At 48.6% G+C, this 19,615-nt stretch overlaps 4 protein-coding genes across 8 annotated transcripts in view; 2 read left to right on the forward strand and 2 right to left on the reverse strand.

The window, feature by feature from the left end:
• On the reverse strand, window positions 1-7,079 carry TMEM234 (transmembrane protein 234). Of its 2 annotated transcripts, XM_064363625.1 has the most exons (7): window positions 7,035-7,079; window positions 6,596-6,747; window positions 5,873-5,939; window positions 1,057-1,149; window positions 693-751; window positions 653-655; window positions 1-325 (listed from the first exon to the last, which is right to left on the reverse strand). In XM_064363625.1, exons 1-7 carry the CDS (start codon window positions 7,048-7,050, stop codon window positions 218-220), a joined length of 498 nt encoding a protein of 165 aa, XP_064219695.1. In that variant the 5' UTR covers window positions 7,051-7,079; the 3' UTR covers window positions 1-217. The 2 variants fall into 2 exon arrangements, with proteins under 2 accessions (XP_064219695.1, XP_012296432.1); XM_012441009.2 differs by having other exon boundaries at window positions 1-751.
• On the forward strand, window positions 2,432-4,570 carry LOC135269482 (large ribosomal subunit protein eL29-like). Its single transcript, XM_064363626.1, has one exon. It carries the CDS (start codon window positions 2,776-2,778, stop codon window positions 3,115-3,117), a length of 342 nt encoding a protein of 113 aa, XP_064219696.1. The 5' UTR covers window positions 2,432-2,775; the 3' UTR covers window positions 3,118-4,570.
• EIF3I (eukaryotic translation initiation factor 3 subunit I) lies at window positions 7,072-19,188 on the forward strand. Of its 3 annotated transcripts, none has more exons than XM_012440990.2 (11): window positions 7,072-7,169; window positions 7,263-7,355; window positions 9,428-9,515; window positions 9,787-9,852; window positions 13,929-14,078; window positions 14,161-14,288; window positions 16,182-16,292; window positions 16,368-16,457; window positions 16,765-16,838; window positions 18,487-18,579; window positions 18,707-19,188. In XM_012440990.2, the coding sequence occupies exons 1-11, from the start codon at window positions 7,167-7,169 to the stop codon at window positions 18,786-18,788; spliced, it is 978 nt and encodes a 325-aa protein (XP_012296413.1). In that variant the 5' UTR covers window positions 7,072-7,166; the 3' UTR covers window positions 18,789-19,188. The 3 variants fall into 3 exon arrangements, with proteins under 3 accessions (XP_012296413.1, XP_064219691.1, XP_064219692.1); XM_064363621.1 differs by having other exon boundaries at window positions 16,398-16,457; XM_064363622.1 differs by lacking the exons at window positions 7,072-7,169; window positions 7,263-7,355 and adding an exon at window positions 8,422-8,901.
• The window catches only part of LOC105709197 (myotubularin-related protein 9-like), a 14,176-nt gene continuing 11,603 nt past the window's right edge, over window positions 17,043-19,615 (reverse strand). For both annotated transcript variants that reach the window (XM_064363624.1, XM_064363623.1), the window contains one exon: window positions 17,043-19,551. The gene's annotated coding sequence lies outside the window, so the exon portion shown is untranslated. The remainder of the gene's footprint in view (window positions 19,552-19,615) is intronic.

The raw sequence follows: 19,615 nt of genomic DNA on the forward strand, positions 1-19,615 counted from the left end.
CTCTGTTTACCACAGATTTATTGACAGCTGCTACTCTCCAGGTGTTGTGCTGGGTGCTGGAGTCAGGCGGAGCTGGGGCTCACAGCTGCTACCTGTTTAAGAGAGGCTGGCAGTGAGGATTTCTGCCCACCTCATGGGTGGGGCAGGCAAGGCTAATAGCTCATCTTCTGCATCTGCCACTCTGAGGCACCTTCTTCCCCTCAGTTCTACCCCTCAGTCAGCCAAGGCGCTCTGACTGAGCCCTGGAGGCTTCCTGTTTGCTTTCTGGGTCCGTCTGTAGCTGGCCCTTTCCATGCAGCTGGGGTTCTGCAGTCCATGGAAACTGCTGCCATGATAGTCCAGATTAGGCCACAGTAATGGTGCCTGAACTGGGAGCCTGAGATGACAGCAGGAAGAGAGCTGCTGGGGCAGAAAGGTTGCTGAGGGTGAAGCGTTGAGTTTCCTGTGCTAAATCCCAGTAGCTGAACAGCACTTGAAGGTGACAAAACTGTTTCACTCTTGTTCTCTTATTGTGATCCATGAGGTAGCCATTATCCCCATAAGAGGGGGAAGCTGAGGCCAGAGAGAGGCGGTGCTAGGTCCATCTGCTCACTGCCAGCACTTCATGGCCCAGGGGCTCTCAGGAGGCAGCAGAGCTGGAGATGGGTTCGGCCCACTCAAAGGGTAGACGGTTGCCCCTGGGTCTTACTCACTGAGCTTGTGATGCAGAGTGAAATTCCTGTCATGGTGAGCACCATGCCAGCAACTGCTCCTGGGATAATGGACAGAAATCAAGGGGTTCTGAGCTCAGCCATGCCAGTAAGAGCTGTTACAGGGCTGTAGGAAGGGCTCAGATGGGGTCTGGTCCTGGGTCCCGCCCCAGCCTCTGTCCCCAGACTGTCCAGGGGAAGGGAACTCTGATGACCACAAGGAAGCAGGACAGCTGCAGAGGAAAAGGCAGGATGGGAAGAGGCCCTGTCCTCACCCATTCTAGGGAGATGTGTTCCGGGAAGGAACTAATACAGGTATGTCGAGGTCCAAATAGCTGTGTCCCACACTCGCAGTAGCCTGACTTACGTTTTCCACCAATATCTTCTCCAAGGGCCTTCCCAACAATCAGTGTGAAGATGATGGCCAGAGAATTACAGATGGGTACAGCTAGGGTCAGATCTGGGTGGTCAGAATGAAAAGAATACCTGAGATGCAACAAATGCCTTTCTAAACACAAGACACTTCCATAATCATCATTTCATCTCTTTAAAAAAGGTATCATAACTCCATCTTCCAGATGAAGTCACAGCACATTTCAGGATGCAGACCCAAATATCCTGACTCCACGTTCAGTGCTTCCCCAGGATTCCAGCATTCCCCAGGATTCCTGAACTCTGAGGTCTGGTACCAGCCTGGTTTGATAATGAGAATGAGGTCTTTGCACTCAAAAAGAACTCATGAGATTTCAAGGACATCTGGATACATAGGCAGGCACCCAAATCCCAAAGGATGCAGTAGAGAGTCAAGTAACACCAAGCACAGCCACCATTTATTTTTTTTCTTTTCTTTGAGACGGAATCTTGCTCTGTCACCCAGGCTGGACTGCAGTGGTGTGATCTTGGCTCACTACAGCCTCCGTCTCCTGAATTCAAGGGATTCTCATCCCTCAGCCTCCTGAGTAACTGGGATACAGGTGCCTGCCACCATGCCGTGCTAATTTTTTGCATTTTTAGTAGAGAGAGGGTTTCACCATGTTGGCCAGGCTAGTCTCAATCTCCTGACCTGAGGCAATCCGCCCACCTCAGCCTCCCAAAATGCTGGGATTACAGGTGTGAGCCACTGCACCCGGCCATATAGCCACCATTTATTAAGCACATACCATGGCCTAGGTGCACTTTGTACATATTTCAATTTTCATAACACTGCAAGGAAGGGATTATCACCATTTTGCATAAAGAAAACTAAGGCAAGTTGAGGATTTAAACTGAGGTTTGTCTGACTCCAAAGTCTGCACTCTTATTGAATTAAATGGATATGGACAAAGCAGAACATCAGGTGAAACACATTTTGTTTCTGTTTCAGCCCAAGCTCAGGCCTTATGGAGTTAAAAATAAAAGAAAGTGTCAGAAGAAAGAAGCCAGGTACCTGTTCAGGACACTGGGCTGGACCTATGGTGTGGATAGAGGGTATCATAGCCCAGGATCTGTTCCTTAATTTTGAAGTTCCAAGGGGCTGACTGCCAGTAAGCAAACTTGAAAAAGAGTAATGGAGTTGGCTGGGCGTGGTGGCTCATCCCTGTTAATCCCAGCACTTTGGGAGGTGGAGGTGGGAGGACTGCTTGAGGTCAGGAATTCCAGACCAGCCTGGCCAACATGCTAAACCCAATCTCTACTAAAAATACAAACAATTATGAAGGAACAAAGCGGGCACCAAAAAAAAAAAAAAAAAAAAAGAAAAAAAAATACAAACATTAGCCAGTCTTGGTGGCACATAATCCCAGCTACTTGGAAGGCTGAGGCGTGAGAATTGCTTGAATCCAGGAGATGGAGGTTGCAGTGAGTCAACATCAAGCCACTGCACTCCAGCTTAAGCGACAGGGCCGGACTCCATCAAAAAAAAAAAAAAAAAAAAAAAGAGTCCGGTCCTAGGCGCTTCAGGAACCGCGGCTTAGGTGCAGACATGGCCAAGTCCAAGAACCACACCACACACAACCAGTCCCGAAAATGGCACAGAAATGGTATCAAGAAACCCCGATCACAAAGATAGAATCTCTTAAGGGGGTGGGACCCCAAGTTCCCAAGGAACATGCGCTTTGCCAAGAAGCACAACAAGAATGGCCTAAAGAAGATGCAGGCCAACAATGCCAAGGCCATGAGCGCACGTGCCGAGGCCATCAAGGCCCTCGTAAAGCCCAAGGAGGTTAAGCCCAAGATCCCAAAGGGTGTCAGCCGCAAGCTCAATCGACTTGCCTACATTGCCCACCCCAAGCTTGGGAAGCGTGCTCGTGCACGCATTGCCAAGGGGCTCAGGCTCTGCCGGCCAAAGGTCAAGGCCAAGGATCAAACCAAGGCCCAGGCTGCAGCTCCAGCTTCAGTTCCAGCTCAGGCTCCCAAAGGTGCCCAGGCCCCTACAAAGGCTTCAGAGTAGATATCTCTGTCTGCCAACATGAGGACAGAAGGACTGGTGTGACCCCCCCCGCCCCCGGGGCAGCCATCTGCATGGGGCTGGGGTCCTCCTGTGCTATTTGTACAAATAAACCTGAGGCAGGAAAAAAAAAAAAAAAGAAAGAAAAGGTAGGGGAGAAAAGAAAAAGACTAATGGAGTTAACTTAAAATTTGTTGAGGGTAGATCTCCTGTTAAGTGTTCTTAGCACATTAAAAAAAGAGCCACATACACATAAAAAAAGACCAACAGACAAATCAGCTGAGTTATTCATGGTAACAAGACTCAACTGCAGACCAGATACTCACACTGGCTCCTCAGCACATTCTTTCCCAGCACTCCCAGGCCTTGTCTTTGTGAGGCAGAGAAGGGAACTGTCCTGCTCCTCATCCCCTGGGAGGCCCCAGCATAGAGGCATTACCCATCTAAGAAATTGATACAACAACCCCACCTACAAAGAGTTGTTTCCTTTTTTTGTTGTTTTTCATTTTTGTTGTTTTTGAGATAGGGTCTCACTCTGTTGTTTAGGCTGGAAGTGCAGTGGTGAGGTCACTGTTCACTGCAGCCTCAGCCTCCTGAGCTCAAGTGATCCTCCTACCTCAGTCTCCTGAGCTCAAGTGATCCTCCCACCTCAGTCTCCTGAGCAGCTGGGACTACAGGCACACACCACCAAGCTCAGGTAATTTTTGTATTCTTCTTGTTGTTGCCTAGGCTGGGCTCCTAGGCTCAGGTTATCTGCCCACCTGAGCCTCCCAAAGTGCTGGAATTACCGGCCTGAGCCACTGTGCCTTGCCCAGAGCTGCCTTCTTAAGTTTTCATACCTTACAAGGAGTGTCATGGCTGCTAAGGTCTGGTTTGCAGCAGTAGATGGGGGAAGGAAGCAGCATGGTGCAATGGGAGAGTCAGGGCATCAGAGTGAGGCAGATCTGAGTTTCCCTTGTTATCTTGGTTAGGATATTCAAAGACTTACCTTGTTTCCCCACATGTAAAATAGTGATCACAGTATACCATTTCTTTGTTGGGTTGTTGTAAGATGAACTGTGATAATGCATGGATAGTCCCTGGCTAAAGTGGATGCTTCAGAAATAGTGACTATTGTTCTGGTTATTAGAAAGGATGGATATTCAAGGATACAGGCAGAGAGGGTGATGAAATAAAAAGATCCTAATATTGTAATGTGATTAAAACTTGGTGAATGGCTAGCTGTAGTCAGCTGGCCAAGGATTCAGCAGATTCAGCATTCTTCCACGGCAGTGAATGCATGAGCCCATAGACTTTCAAATTCTTTTTTTTTTTTTTTGAGACAAGAGTTTCGCTCCTGTTGTCCAGGCTGTAGTACACTGGCTCGATCTCAGCTCACCGAAACCTCCGCCTCCCGGGTTCAAGTGATTCTCCTGCCTCGGCCTCCATGCACCACCATGCCCGGCTAATATTGTGTGTGTGTGTGTGTGTGTGTGTGTGTGTGTGTATATATATATATATATATATATATATATATATATATATATATATATATTTAGTAGAGATGAGGTTTCACCATGTTGGCCAGGATGGTATTGATCTCCTGACCTCATGATCCATCTGCCTTGGCCTCCCAAAGTGCTAGGATTACAGGCATGAGCCACCATGCCCAGCCAAGCCACCAAGCCTGGACTGCAACTTCATTTTCTAAGATAAAGGAAATGTATGTATATGGAGCTCTGTGTGCCAGGCACTCTCCTAGATGTTTTTCATTCATTCTTTTTTTTTTTTTTTTTTGAGATGAAGTCTCTCTAGAGATAGAACCAGTAAGTTACAAATAAAAAAAAAAAAAAAAAGGAGAAAAAGAGATGATGTCTCGCTTTGTTGCCCAGGCTGGAGTGTAATGGCGTGATCTTGGCTCACTGCAACCTCAGCCTCCTGGGTTCAAATGATTCTTCTGATTCTTCTGCCTCAGCTTCCTGGTAGCTGGGATCACAGGTGCGCACCACGACGCCTCGCTATTTTTTAAAAATTTTTAGTAGAGATAGGTTTCACCATGTTAGCCAGGCTGGTCTTGAACTCCTGACCTCATGATCCTCCCACCACAGCCTCCCAGAGTGCTGGGATTAAATTTAATCCTCACAATGCTATGAAGCCAACTGTATAAAACCAAAGCTCAGGCTGGGTGTGGTGGCTCACACCTGTAATCCCAGCACTACTAAAAATACAAAAAAAAAAAAAAAAAAAAAAACCCAACTCTACAAAATTACAAAATTAGCCAGACATGGTGGCACATGCCTATAATCCCAGCTACTTAGGAGGCTGAGGCAGGAGAATCGCTTGAACTCAGGAGGCGGAGGTTGCAGTGAGCTGAGATAGTGCCATTGCACTCCAGCCTGGTCCACAAGAGTGACACTGTCTCAAAAAACAAAAACAAAAAAACCAAAGCTCAAATGAGGTACTTGCTCATGGTCAGGCAGGTAGCACACAGTGGAACCAAGAGTGTGAAAGCCAGCACTTGGCACAGCAGAATGAACCTTCCTTCTTCGTCCGCTGTCACACAAGACTGCCAGGCTTCAAACCAACCCCAGTGCCTAGCAACATACTCAGAACCAGCCCACTGTGCCCTTCTTGTTCAGAGAAGAGGACACTAGGAGGGAACTAAGGCTAGTCAGCCCTCTCTCACTGATGGGAATGAGGTGTTTCAAGCTCCACCCAACAAATCACTCTTCCAGGTGGCCTCAAACACTAAGCAGAACAGTTCCAAGCTAGGACCCACCTGTCGATGCCAGGGTGAGGTAATAGAGAAGAGAGCCACACTGGTTGAGGAGAAAGGGCATCAGGTACTGGAAAGAGGAGAAACCTGCATCAGTGTGAAGGCCTGAATGAGCGGCACGACCTTCTTTGAGCTTCTCGCATATGCCTTTTCTTGGAGGGAGTGAGGGTTATAAGACCCAGAGAACATTAGGCCCTCTAAGGAGGACCCTTCCAGGACAAAGAGGGAAACAGACTGAACTCTGTGCCTCTGCTCAAACTACCCTCTCCCTCACCTCTGTTGGTTCCCATCCTGCAGGGCCCTGAGGCCAATGTCAGTCCCTCCAGGAAGCCTTCCCCAAGTCCTCCATATACAGCCTCCTTCCTCTGAACTCCTCCCCTGCAGGACCAATTTGAGCCCCAAGCCCTCCCTCTGGAAAGGCTCACAAATGTTGCCTTACATAACTGGAGGAATCACAATAATAAAATATGAATAATGGTAGCCATATATAAAGCACTTACTATGTTCTAGGCCCAATGCTAAGTGCTCTGTGTATCTCACCTAATTGCCGCAACTGCCCTATCAGATGTTTATCATTATAATCGCCATTTACAGATGATGAAACTGAAGGACAAGTGACTCTGGAGAGTTTCTAGTAAGTGGTGGGGCTGACACAGACCTGTTTGACCCTAAAGACCAAATTCTTGGCGGCAACTCCCCCGAGAGAGGGGACTTTCACAGACGCACCTCAGTATTCAAGAAGAGGGTCTTCATCTCCTGTAGCAACTGTCGGACCCAGGTCGGCTCATGAATCCGCTGCAGGCCGGCAGAGGCCCGCTTCAGCAGTGGCTGGGTGCCACCCCACAGAGCGGCCACTAGCACCAGAGCCAGCACCTGCCCTGAATGCAGACGACTGAGTCACCCTGACCCCCACCCCAAACGGCCGCCCGCCCTGCCCGCTCCTGGCTTCGTATCCCCAGCTAGCCGCCCCCACTTCCCTCCTTCGCTCTCTTCGCTTCGGCTGCGACTGGCGGCTAGGGAAGGCCCTGGGAGGCTGGGGAGATGAATCCAGTAGTCCGGCTCTGGGGTTGTAGCAGGGGTTGGGGTTGGGGAGGGGGACGTGGAGCAGGAAATGAATTCGAAATAAATTCGAAAACTCCATGGAGGGGCGGGGCAGGCTACCTACCCAGAGACGCCGCCATGGCAACGCTGATGTCTTCTACTTCCGGGAGCGAGGGGGCGGAGACCCACAATCCGGAAGTGGTTCCAAAGCCTTTTCCGGTCCTACTCACGTTGCGGCCTTCGTGTCATCGCCGGGATGGTGAGTTCCAGAGTTGGGGGTACTGCAGTGGGGGTCCTGGGCTGAGGTTGGGACCCAATTCTGGGCACTGACTTTACCGTCTTGTCCCCACAGAAGCCGATCCTGCTGCAGGGCCATGAGCGGTCCATTACGCAGATTAAGTATAACCGCGAAGGAGACCTCCTCTTTACTGTGGCCAAGGACCCTGTGAGCGTCGGCTGAAGGAAGGGCTCGGGAGGGGGCTCGGGAGGGGGCCCGGGAGGGGGCCCGGGAGGGGCGAGTTCCTTATGCCAGGAAGATGGGTGGACATGCCAGTTTTGCCGATTGGGGGAAACCAAAGAAACGGCCCATTTTGAGAAGTAGGGAGAGGACATCCCGGGGGTAGGTTGGCGAGAGTACCGGAAAAGGTGAGGAAGAACTCATTTGGCCGAGTGGCTCACGCCTGTAATCCCAACACTTTGAGAGGCTGAGAGGGGAGGATCGCTTGAGCCCAGGAGTTAGATACCAGCCTGAGCAACATAGTGGGACCCATCTCTACACACACAAAAATTAGCCTGATGTGGCTCGAGCCTCTGGGCTGAGCTACTTCGAAGTCTGAAATGAGAGGATCACTTGAACCTGGTGAGCTGAGATCGTGCAACTGCACCCCAAGAAAAGCAAGAGACCACTGTGGAAAGGGGATGAGGATGAGGGTCAGCTTGCCCAGAGAACGGGATGCGACCTTTCGGGGGATGATCTAACCTTTCTACCAGGATAGGTGCAGGCTGTGTTATTCAGACACAGGGGACTTAACTGAGGGTGTCTCTAGTCTCATTTTCAGTCAATCCCATCCTGCTACTCAATGCAAAACAGTCCCTCGTGATACTGCCTTTTGAGGCACCTCCATACGGAGGAAGTTAACTAGTGGTTAAAAGTGGGGGCTCTGAAGTCAGACAAACCTGATGTGAATGCTGACTCCTACATCTACTAGCAGTGTGATTTTGAGTATGTTACTTAACCTTTCTAAACTGCAGTTTCCCTTTTTATAAAACTGGGTACTTATAGGATTGTTGTTGTTTTTTTTTTTTTTTAGACGGAGTTTCGCTCTTGTTACCCAGGCTGGAGTGCAATGGCGCGATCTCGGCTCACTGCAACCTCCGCCTCCTGGGTTCAGGCAATTCTCCTGCCTCAGCCTCCTGAGTAGCTGGGATTACAGGCACGCGCCACCATGCCCAGCTAATTTTTTGTATTAGTAGAGACGGAGTTTCACCATGTTGACCAGGATGGTCTCGATCTCTTGACCTCGTGATCCACCCACCTCAGCCTCCCAAAGTGCTGGGATTACAGGCTTGAGCCACCGCGCCCGGCTATAGGATTGTCTTTAGCATTAAATGAGATAATGTAAGGAGCTTGGCAGAGCACCTATGCATTTGAGTGCCTAATGAATGTTAGTCACTTACATTTTAAATTCCTTAGACATTATTTTATTGGAGCCTCACAGCTACTTATTGAAGAAAAAATTATTGTCCTGGCCATTTTCAAGATGAGAAAACTGAAGTTCAGAGGAGAGAAGCACTGTATTTGAGATCATACAGTAAGACGGTGGCAGAGCAGGCACTGGAACCCAGTCTTCCCTACTACCAACTGCTCCCACTTGGATAAGACATCAAAGATACTGTTTTTCTGGACTGGAGCTCAACTTGGCCTTTTACTCTTTGGAGCCACTGGGAGTCCCAGGAGAGCTGTGGCTAGCAAATGAGGATCATTTTGCAAGGTGCCTGACTTTTCTGGTGCTTATCTTCAGGAAGGGAGGAGAATCCAGGAGTTGGTCTTTTTTTTTTTTTTTTTTTTTTTTTTGAGACCGAGTTTCGCTCTTGTTACCCAGGCTGGAGTGCAATGGCGCGATCTAGGCTCACCGCAACCTCCGCCTCCTGGGTTCAAGCAATTCTCCTGCCTTAGCCTCCCAAGAAGCTGGGACTACAGGCGCGCGCCACCATGCCCAGCTAATCTTTTTTGTATTTTTAGTAGAGACAGGGTTTCACCTTGTTGACCAGGATGGTCTCGATCTCTTGACCTCGTGATCTACCCGCCTCGGCCTCCCAAAGTGCTGGGATTATAGGCGTGAGCCACCGCGCCTGGCCATCAGGAGTTGGTCTTTTTACCTGCTCCCTGCTATTTCCCAAGAAATGAGCAGAAGAGGGCAGAATCAGCCTGGCTATAGGCTGCTGAGGGTTCTTGGGGCAAAATAGAAAGCCATTGCTTTACTGGGATGTGTACCATCCTGTGTTTGACTTTTCCAGATTGTCAATGTATGGTACTCTGTGAATGGCGAGAGGCTGGGCACCTACATGGGCCATACTGGAGCTGTGTGGTGTGTGGACGCTGACTGTATCCTTGTTTTGGCTCTGAATCTGTGCTGCCAGGTTCTGCCAGCAATGGAGAGGCTGAGTTGGAAGTTGGGAGTTGAGGGTGCTGTTGAGGGCCTAGAGAATGATATTTCCTACTCCCTGGTCTCTTCACTGGTTGAGGAAACATTCAGGACAGGTTCCAGTTCTGGATAAGGAGGTAAGAGGGGAAAAAGGGCTCTTTGGGGCTGAACAGGGAGATGAGAGGACAAAGGCTCAGGTGAACTTTGTCATGCTTCTTAACAACTCTTCAGGGGACACCAAGCATGTCCTCACCGGCTCAGCTGACAACAGCTGTCGTCTCTGGGACTGTGAAACAGGTAAGCTGGGTTCATTCACTTTTTTAGCAAATATTGAGGACCTACAGTGTAAACAGGTCCTGAGTAAATAGGTCCTAGGAAAATAGAGATGAAATCCATAGATAGTTTTCAGTCTAGGGAATAAGAGACAAGATAATAAGAAAGATGAGAAAAGAAGCCTTACAGTAAGATATACGCCATGGTGGAGGAAGCATAGATTACCATGGGAGGCCAGAGCTGGGCAACTGACTCCCTGGAGTGGGGATGGGAGCAGCCTGGGAGGTTTCCTAAGGTAAATCATATGAGCTGGGGCTTAAAGGATGAGAAAAGATGTCATCACAGCTAGGCTTGGTGGCTCACACATGTAAGCCTAGCACTTTGGGAGGTGGAGGCGGGCAGATCACCTAAGGTCGGGAGTTTGAGACCAGCCTGACCAACATGGAGAAACCCCGTCTCTAGTAAAAATACAAAATTAAAAAAAAAAAAAGGGCCGGGCGCAGTGGCTCACTCCTGTAATCCTAGCACTTTGGGAGGCCAAGGTGGGTGGATCACCAGGTCAGGAGTTCAAGACCAGCCTGGCCAACATGGTGAAACCCCGTCTCTACTAATAGAAAAATTAGCTGGGCGTGATGTAATCCCAGCTACTCAGGAGGCTGAGGCAGGAGAATCGCTCAAACCCAGAAGGCGGAGGTTGCAGTGAGACGAGATCGTGCTACTTATACTGCACTCCAGCCTGGGTGACAGAGCAAGACTCCATCTCAAAAAAAAAAAAAAATTTAGGCTGACTCTGGGCATGCTGCCTATGAGTTAGCCCTGCTCTACAAGAAGCTTTAAAAAAAAAAAATTCTGACAGATAGCTGGACCAGATCATGTTCACTTCCCTTTCAAAACAATGAAAATATAAAAATAAGCTGGCACGGTGGCTCATACCTGTAATCTTAGCACTTTGGTAGGCCGAGGCAGGCGGATCACCTGAGCTCAGGAGTTCGAGACCAGCCTGACCGACGTGGTGAAACCCCATCTCTACTAAAAATAAAATAAAATAAAGAAATTAAAATAAAATAAAATAAAATAAAATAAATATAAACAAAAAATATAAAATAAAAAGATAAATAAAATATAAAAATTGAAATGAAATAAAATAAAAATATAAAAATAAAATAACATATTAGCTGGGTATGGTGGTGCATGCCTGTAATCGAAGCTACTCGAGAGGCTGAGGGAGGAGAATCGTTTGAACCTGGGAGGTGGAGGTTGCAATGAGCTGGGATCACACCATTGCACTCCAGCTAGGGCAACAAGAGCGAGACTGTCTCAAAAAAAAAAAGAAAAAAAAGTAAAGATGTCATCACTTTGGCACATGCAGGAGTGAAAGTGTGGAGAGTGTTCTATACAAGTCATCTAATCTAGCTGGAATTCCTGCTTCTTGGTGGAGTGGGGGTAGAGGGGTGATATACACAGTCATGGAAAAGATGAGGCTGGAGAGTTAGGCTAAGGCCAGAACAGGTCTTGAATGCCAAACTCAGGAGCTTGGCTTTGTTCTGTAGAATGAGGCAGGCTGTGGAGGTCCTTGAGCAGGCAAGAGTGGAGGTCCGTTTAGTTTTAGCAAGGTCAGAGAGCAGTGGGAGGTACAGGAAGAGCCGAGACTGAAGGCAGGGAAGCCTGTTAAGGTGTTTTTTTTTTTTTTTTGAGATGGAGTTTTGTTCTTATTGTCCAGAGTGGAGTGCAATGGCACGATCTGGGCTCACTACGACCTCCACCTCCTGGGTTCAAGTGATTCTCCTGCCTCAGCCTCCTAAGTAGATGGGATTACAGGCATGTACCACCACACCCAGCTAATTTTGTATTTTTATTTATTTATTTATTTATTTTGTTTCTTTTTTCTTTTATTTCTATCCAGATTCTTTTCAGAACTAAGTTTGTATTTTTAGTAGAGACAGGGTTTCTCCATGTTGGTTAGGCTGGTCTTGAACTCCTGACCTCAAGTAATTCGCCCACCTCAGTCTCACAAAGTGCGGGATTATAGGCTTGAGCCACTGTGCCTGGCCTTTTTTTTTTTTTGAGACAGAGTTTCGCTCTGTCACCCAGGCTGGAGAACAATGGTGCTATCTTGACTCATCGCAACCTCCGCCCCTTGGGTTCAAGTGACTCTCCTGCCTCAGCCTTCTGAGTAGATGGGATTAAAGGCACATGGTACCACGCCCGGGTAATTTCTTTTTTTGTTTCGTTTTTTTTTTTTTATTTCTATTTTTTGAGACAGAATCTCTCCCTCTGTCACCCACGATGGAGTGCAGTGGCACAATCTTGGCTCACTGCAACCTCGGGCTCCAGGGTTCAAGCAATTCTTCTGCCTTAGCCTCCCAAATAGCTGGGATTACAGACTTGTGGCACCATACCTGGCTAATTTTTGTGTTTTTAGTAGAGATGGGGTTTCACCATGTTGGCCAGGCTGGTCTCGAACTCCCGACCTCAGGCAGTCCACCCACCCTGGCCTCCCAAAGTGTTGGGATTATAGGTGTGAGCCACTGCACCTGGCCACTGACTAATTTTTTTTTTTTTTTTTTTTTTGAGATGGAGTTTCGCTCTTGTTACCCAGGCTGGAGTGCAATGGCGCGATCTCGGCTCACCGCAACCTCCGCCTCCTGGGTTCAGGAATTCTCCTGCCTCAGCCTCCCGAGTAGCTGGGATTACAGGCACGTGCCACCCTGCCCAGCTAATTTTTTGTATTTTAGTAGAGACGGGGTTTCACCATGTTGACCAGGATGGTCTCGATCTCTTGACCTCGTGATCCACCCGCCTCGGCCTCCCAAAGTGCTGGGATTACAGGCTTGAGCCACCGTGCCCGGCCTTAATTTTTTTTTTTTTTTTTGAGATGGAGTCGCACTCTGTTGCCCAGGCTGGAGTGCAGTGGCATGGTCTCGGCTCACTGCAACTTCTGCCTCCCGGGTTTAAGTGATTCTTCTGCCTCAGTCTCCTGAATAGCTGGGATTACAGGCACCTACCACTACGCCTGGCTAATTTTTTGTATTTTTAGTAGAGACGGGGTTTCAGCATGTTAGCCAGCCTGGTCTTGAACTCCTGACCTCGTGATCTGCCCGTGTCAGCCTCCCAAAGTGCTGGGATTACAGACACAAGCCACTGCACCTAGCCTAAGCTATTGTTTAGTAAATATTCACTCAGTGTCCCATTCTGTGCCAGGTCTATGCTGGGTACTGGGGACATGCAGGGAGATCAGATCAGGTCTTTCTGTGGAGGAGTGCGGTCTGATGGGGATACAGATATGTTGCAGTCTACGTATGAGCAGTGCCTCATTAGCAGGATGTCTGAGGAGAGACTCTGGGTAAGAAGTTAAAATACTTGATCAGGCATGGTGGCTCACATCTGTAATCCCAACACTTTAGGAGGCCGAGGCAGGTGGATCACCTGAGGTCATGAGTTCGAGACCAGCCTGGCCAACATAGCGAAACCCTGTCTCTACTAAAAGTACAGAAATGAGCTGGGCATGGTGGTGGGCACCTGTAATCCCAGCTACTTGGCTGAGGCAGGAGAATCACTTGAAAGGTTGCAGTGAGCTGAGATCACACCATTGCACTCCAGCCTCAGTGATAAGAGTGAAATTCTGTTTCAAAAAAAAAAAAGGCTAGGCGCGGTGGCTCAAGCCTGTAATCCCAGCACTTTGGGAGGCTGAGGCGGGCGGATCACGAGGTCAAGAGATTGAGACCACCCTGGCCAACATGGTAAAACCCCGTCTCTACTGAAAATACAAAAATTAGCCAGGCCTGGTGGTACGTGCCTGTAGTCCCAGCTACTCGGGAGGCTGAGGCAGGAGAATCGCTTGAACCCAGGAGGTGGAAGTTGCAGTGAGCCAAGATCACGCCACTACACTCCAGCCCGGGTGACAGAGGCAGACTTAGTCTCAAAAAAAAAAAAAAACAGTTAAAATACTTGAGCCAAAGTGTAGCACTGCGGAAGAGAATAGTGGTAGATTGAGTCACTGAAGCAAGAGAAACAGTCAGATGTAATGATAGCATTCTTCAGAATGTCCTCCCTGCAACTACTACAATGGATGGTGTAGCCCAGACTCTGCCTGTCTCCAGGAAAGCAGCTGGCCCTACTCAAGACCAATTCGGCTGTCCGGACTTGCGGTTTTGACTTTGGGGGCAACATCATCATGTTCTCCACGGACAAGCAGATGGGATACCAGTGCTTTGTGAGCTTCTTTGACCTTCGGGATCCGAGCCAGATTGGTGAGGGCTGGGACTAGGGCTGGGGTTGAGATGAAGGGTGCAGCTCTAGAGCCCAGGGCCTAACAGCTACTGCTCCACACAGACAACAATGAGCCCTACATGAAGATCCCTTGCAATGACTCTAAAATCACCAGTGCCGTTTGGGGACCCCTGGGAGAGTGCATCATCGCTGGCCATGAGAGTGGAGAGCTCAACCAGTATAGTGCCAAGGTAAGGGGCCACAGGGGGCCTGCGCCTACCACAATGTTTATATATATATATATATACACTTTTTTTTAATATTAAGATGAGGTTTCACCATGATGGCCTGGCTGGTCTTGAACTCCTGACCTCAGGTGATCCACCCACCTCGGCCTCCCAAAGTGCTAGGATTACAGGCATGAGCCACCACGCCCGGCCCCAGAATGGTTCTTTATAAGAGGCAGGATAGCACAGTAGTTCAGAGCAAGGGTGGGGCTGGGTGCTGTGGCTCACACCTGTAATCCCAGTGCCTTTGGGGTCCAAGGCAGGAGGATCTCTTGAGTCCAGGAGTTGGGGCTGCAGTGAGCTATGATCGTACCACTGCACTCCAGCCTGGGTGTCAGTGAGACCCTGTCTCTAAAAAGAAAAAGCTTAATAAAAAATTTTAAAAAGAGCAAGGGTGAGATTCAAAAATAGATTTCACCACTTTCTAGCTGTGTGGTCTTGGGCAAGTTACATAACTTCTCTGACCCTGCTTATCTGTAAAATGGTTCAAGGATCAAATGATACCACATGTTTGAAAAACTTGTCACAAAGTACTCAGGACATGATAATAAGGATCACAGGCCGGACGCGGTGACTTGCACCTGTAATCCTAACACTTCGGGAGGCTGAGGCAGGAGGATTGCTTGAGCCCAGGAGATTGAGATCAGCCTGGGCAACATAGGAAGACCCTGTTTCTACAAAAAAATATTAAAAATTAGCTGGGCCTGGTGGAGCACATCTCTAGTCCCAGGTATTCAGGATGTTGAGGCTGAAAGATTGCTTGAGTCTGGGAGATTGAGGCTGCAGTGAGCCATGATTGTGCCACTGTACTTCAGCCTGGGTGATAGAGTAAGACCCTGTCTCAAGAAAATAAATAAGGGGCCAGGCAAAGTGGCTCACGCCTGTAATCTCATCACTTTGGGAGGCTGAAGCAGGCAGATCACGAGGTCAGGAGTTCAAGTCAGCCTGGCCAACATGGTGAAACCCCATCTCTACTAAAAATACAAAAAACATATCTAGGCATGGTGGCAGGTGCCTGTAATCCCAGCTACTTGGGAGACTGAGACAGGAGAATCATTGAACCTGTGAGGCAGAGGGTGCAGTAAGCCAAGACCACACTACTGCACTCCAGCCTGGGCAACTGAGCAAGACTCCGTCTCAAAAATAAATAAATTAAATTAAATAAATACGGATCACAATGAGCATTTTCCTGCCACCACTGAGTATAATGCCCTGTGCTGGGCTCCTAGAACAAAGAAGTAAATCAGACACAGTCCCTGCCCCAGGGGGAAACAGACTTGCAAACAGCTAGCACCTGAGTCAGATTGTGATTTGTGCCACCGTTGAAGTCTCAACCGAGTGTTGAAGGTGCACTGTCACAGGGAGGTGGCGTGTACATTAAACCCTGGAGAATAAATGGAGCTTCAAGCAGAAAGGAAAGAACATCCCACAGGCAAAGGGAACAGCAAAAGCAAAGGCACAGATTTAAGGAAGTATGGCGTCTTCAGGAACCCTTGGGATGTGGTCTTGGGGATGGAGGACAGAGAATAGATTTTACACATCCTTAAGTGTGAGGAGGTAAAGAGTTTTGATTTTCCTCCAGGTAGTAGGGAATCTTTAGAGGGTTACTGAAGGTCAGATTTCCTTGCGACAGTTTTTGCAGTTACAGTTTGGAGAATGGACCTGAACTAGCCAATAGGCATAGGAGATACAGTAGTGGACAGTTACTGGATATTTAGGGGTGACTGATTAGATAGAGGGGTGAGGAAAACATAAAGTCCATGCTGTCTCAGCTTTCTAATTTGGGTGATTAGGTTTCTGGGGAACTGAGATGAGTAGGGATTGGGACCAGTCAGTCTCACTCTTCTCCTTCCCCAGTCTGGAGAGGTATTGGTGAATGTTAAGGAGCACTCGCGGCAGATCAACGACATCCAGTTATCCAGGGACATGACCATGTTTGTGACCGCATCCAAGGACAACACAGCCAAGGTGAGCCTGGGCAGGGGTCCGGCAGAGCTGCTCTCTCCCTCCTACTGCACACCTCACCCTGCCTTCTCTCTCCAGCTTTTTGACTCCACAACTCTTGAACATCAGAAGACTTTCCGGACAGAGCGTCCCGTCAACTCAGCTGCCCTCTCCCCTAACTATGACCATGTAAGAGAACCCCACCCAGCCTTCCTGCTAAAACCCTCAGAAAGGTTCCAAGATCTAGCTGTTTGTCTAGAAGTTAGGCCACAAGCATTTTGGGGGAAGTGATGTCAGGCAGAGAGGAGTGACAAAGCTGGAAGGATTGAGTAGCCCTAGGGAAGCGGCAGGAGGTGGTGGAGGTGTCTGGTCATCCCCTACCTTTGGTGTCCTCCCATTGAGCTGTGTGAGATGTTAAAAATTTATATGGCAGGAGAAAAACAGAAAATGGACTTGGTGCCCATTGAGCCCATCCAGAGTTTCTTCTTCCCTTCAGGTGGTCCTGGGCGGTGGTCAGGAAGCCATGGATGTAACCACAACCTCCACCAGGATTGGCAAGTTTGAGGCCAGGTAAAGAGGAAGAGAGCTCTTCCAAATTGAAATCTCATGAAGTGTACCTTTTTTTTTTGAGACAGAGTCACACTCTGTCGCCCAGGCTGGAGTACAGTGGTGTGATCTCTGCTCACTGCAACCTCCGCCTCCTGGGTTCAAGCGATTCTCCTGCCTCAACCTCCTGACTAGCTGGGATAACATTTGCCCACCACCACGCCTGGCTAATTTTTGTATTTTTAGTAGAGATAGGGTTTTGCCACATTGACCAGGCTGGTCTTAAACTCCTGGCCTCAAGTAATCTGCCTACCTTGGCCTCCCAAAGTGCTGGGATTACAGGTGTGAGCCACTGTCCCTGGCCTTCACTGTATTTCTCTATGCCCAAATTTCCTCTACTGTTTAATGGAACAATGATAATATATTTACCATAAAATTATGCAGATTAGATTATTCAGTTAATATTTATTAAGCTCTTTAAGCACTGCCCAGCACATAGTAGGTACTCTATAAGTATTAGCTGTATATTCAGGTAGACATTTGGGTCCAGTCTTCCCCTTATAATACAAAAGTTAAAAAAGAGACAGGGTCTCTGGCCAGGCGCAGTGGCTCACGCCTATAATCCCAGCATTTTGGGAGGCCTAGGCAGGTGGATCATCTGAGGTCAGGAGTTTGAGACCAGCCTGGGCAACATAGTGAAACCCCATCTCTACTAAAAATACAAAAAAATTAGCCACACATGGTGTCCCGTGCCTGTAATCTGAGCTACTCGGGAGGTTGAGGCTGGAGAATCAAAACAAAAAAAGGATAGGATCTCACTATGTTGCCCAGGCTGGCCTGGAACTCCTGGGCTCAAATGATCCTCTGGCCTCAGCCTCCCAAAGAGCTGTGAACCACAGCACCCAGCTCCCAACTTCATCTTATTTTTGTTCACATTCACTTCTCAGTTTCTCAATTTTTCACTTTATTATTATTATTTTTTGAGACAGGGTCTTACTCTGTTGCCCAGGCTGGAGTGCAGTGGCACCATCTCTGCTCACTGCAACCTCTTGGGCTCAAAGCGATCCTCCAACCTCAGCCTCTGAGTAGCTGGGATTCCAGGTGTATGCCACTGCATCTGGCTGCTTTTTGTATTTTTTGTAGAGATGTTGATCAGGCTGGTCTCAAACTTCTGGCCTCAAGTGATCTGCCTGCCTCAGCCTCCCAAAGTGCTGGGATTACAGGCGTGAGCCACCATGCCTCCACTTCTGCTTTATTTTTTGTGATATAATTTGCATTTGAGGCCAGGCATGGCGGCTCATGCCTGTAATCCCAGCACTTTGGGATGCCAAGGAAGGCAGATTGCTTGAGGCCAGGAGTTCAAGACCAGCCTGGCCAACATGGTGAAACCATCTCTACTAAAAATACAAAAATAAGCTGGGTGTTTTGTCACATGGCTATAATCCCAGCTACTCAGGAGACTGAAGCAGGAGAATCACTTGAACCTGGGAGGTGGAGGTTGCAGTGAGCCGAGACTGTGCCACTGTACTCCAGCTACTCCATCCTGGGTGAGAGTTAGACTCCATCTCAAAATGAATAAATAAATAATAATAATTTACATTTGGGGAGTGCTACCTCCAAAGTGCTTTAGAAGGAGATGGAAAGTGAATTAATTGTGTCCCTTTTCTTCCAGGTTCTTCCATTTGGCCTTTGAAGAAGAGTTTGGAAGAGTCAAGGGTCACTTTGGACCTATCAACAGTGTTGCCTTCCATCCTGATGGCAAGAGGTAGGGACCCAGTGAAGCAGCTGAGCTAAGCCTGGGTTGGGGTCTCTGCCTCTTTTTCATGCCCTGCCCTGCAGGCCTGCCTCTCCCAGAGCAGTCATCTGATTGGTCCCTGGCTATCTTTTTCCAGCTACAGCAGCGGTGGCGAAGATGGTTACGTCCGTATCCACTACTTCGACCCACAATATTTCGAATTTGAGTTTGAGGCTTAAGAAGCTGGATCTCTGGCTGGATGTGGTGGCTAACGCCTGTAATTCCAGCACTTTGGGAGGCCGAGGTGACCTGAGGTCAGAATTCGAGACCAGCCTGACCAACATGGAGAAACCCTGTCTTTACTAAAAATACAAAATTAGCTAGGTGTGGTGGCAGATGCCTGTAATCCCAGCTGCTTGGGAGGCTGAGGCAGGAGAACTGCTTGAACCTGGGAGGCGGAAGTTGCTGGTGAGCCGAGGTCATGAGCCATTGTACTCCAGCCTGAGCAACAAGAGCGAAACTCCGTCTCAAAAAAAAAAAAAGGAAACTGGATCTTCATCCAGGCCAGGGAAGCTTCTCCCAGAAGATTTTGAACTCTAAGAAATAAATTAGTTTGGTAATAAATGGGTTGTGGTCAGATATTTTGTGGGGTCTGTTTCATCTTTTTTCCTTTTCACTGACACTCCAGCAAGCTGATGCCTATGGTAGAGACTGCTATTTAGACCTCCCTATACTTTGGACATTTCAAACCTAAGACCGTCAGTACTTTGGGCTAACCTGGGTTGCAGGCACCCTCATCCAAGGCGTGAAGATCCTAAGGGGCCTGCAGAGGTTTCAGGAACATCTCAGCTGCTGTCCAAGGAGCCAGTGCTTAGGGTGGGGACTTGGCTGAAGCAGGTGGCTGAGAGGCTTCTGTCTTCTCCCTTCCTGTCACTATTTGTCACACTAGCTCCCACGTGGCTTCTGCAGGCTCAGGTGAGCAGGTCCAGCACAGAAACAGGGCTGAGGAGGAGGAAGACAGGTCAGGACCCTGAGCAGAGGGGTAATCCCCAGGGGAGGAGGTGTG

The sequence above is a fragment of the Aotus nancymaae genome, unplaced genomic scaffold (genome assembly GCF_030222135.1).
Source record: "Aotus nancymaae isolate 86718 unplaced genomic scaffold, 86718_ANA_hifiasm-v0.15.2.pri h1tg000053l, whole genome shotgun sequence".
NCBI lineage: Eukaryota > Metazoa > Chordata > Mammalia > Primates > Aotidae > Aotus > Aotus nancymaae.

Coding starts and splice junctions, on each gene's coding strand:
- EIF3I (XM_012440990.2), top strand. Junction 14,289..16,181: donor TCAACCAGTATAGTGCCAAG/GTAAGGGGCCAC, acceptor CTCCTTCCCCAG/TCTGGAGAGGTATTGGTGAA. Junction 16,293..16,367: donor CCAAGGACAACACAGCCAAG/GTGAGCCTGGGC, acceptor TTCTCTCTCCAG/CTTTTTGACTCCACAACTCT.
- TMEM234 (XM_064363625.1), bottom strand. Junction 5,940..6,595: donor CCCTCTTCTTGAATACTGAG/GTGCGTCTGTGA, acceptor TCCTCTTTCCAG/TACCTGATGCCCTTTCTCCT. Junction 752..1,056: donor AGAAGATATTGGTGGAAAAC/GTAAGTCAGGCT, acceptor CCATTATCCCAG/GAGCAGTTGCTGGCATGGTG.
- LOC135269482 (XM_064363626.1), top strand. CDS start 2,776: ATGCGCTTTGCCAAGAAGCACAACAAGAATGGCCTAAAGAAGATGCAG.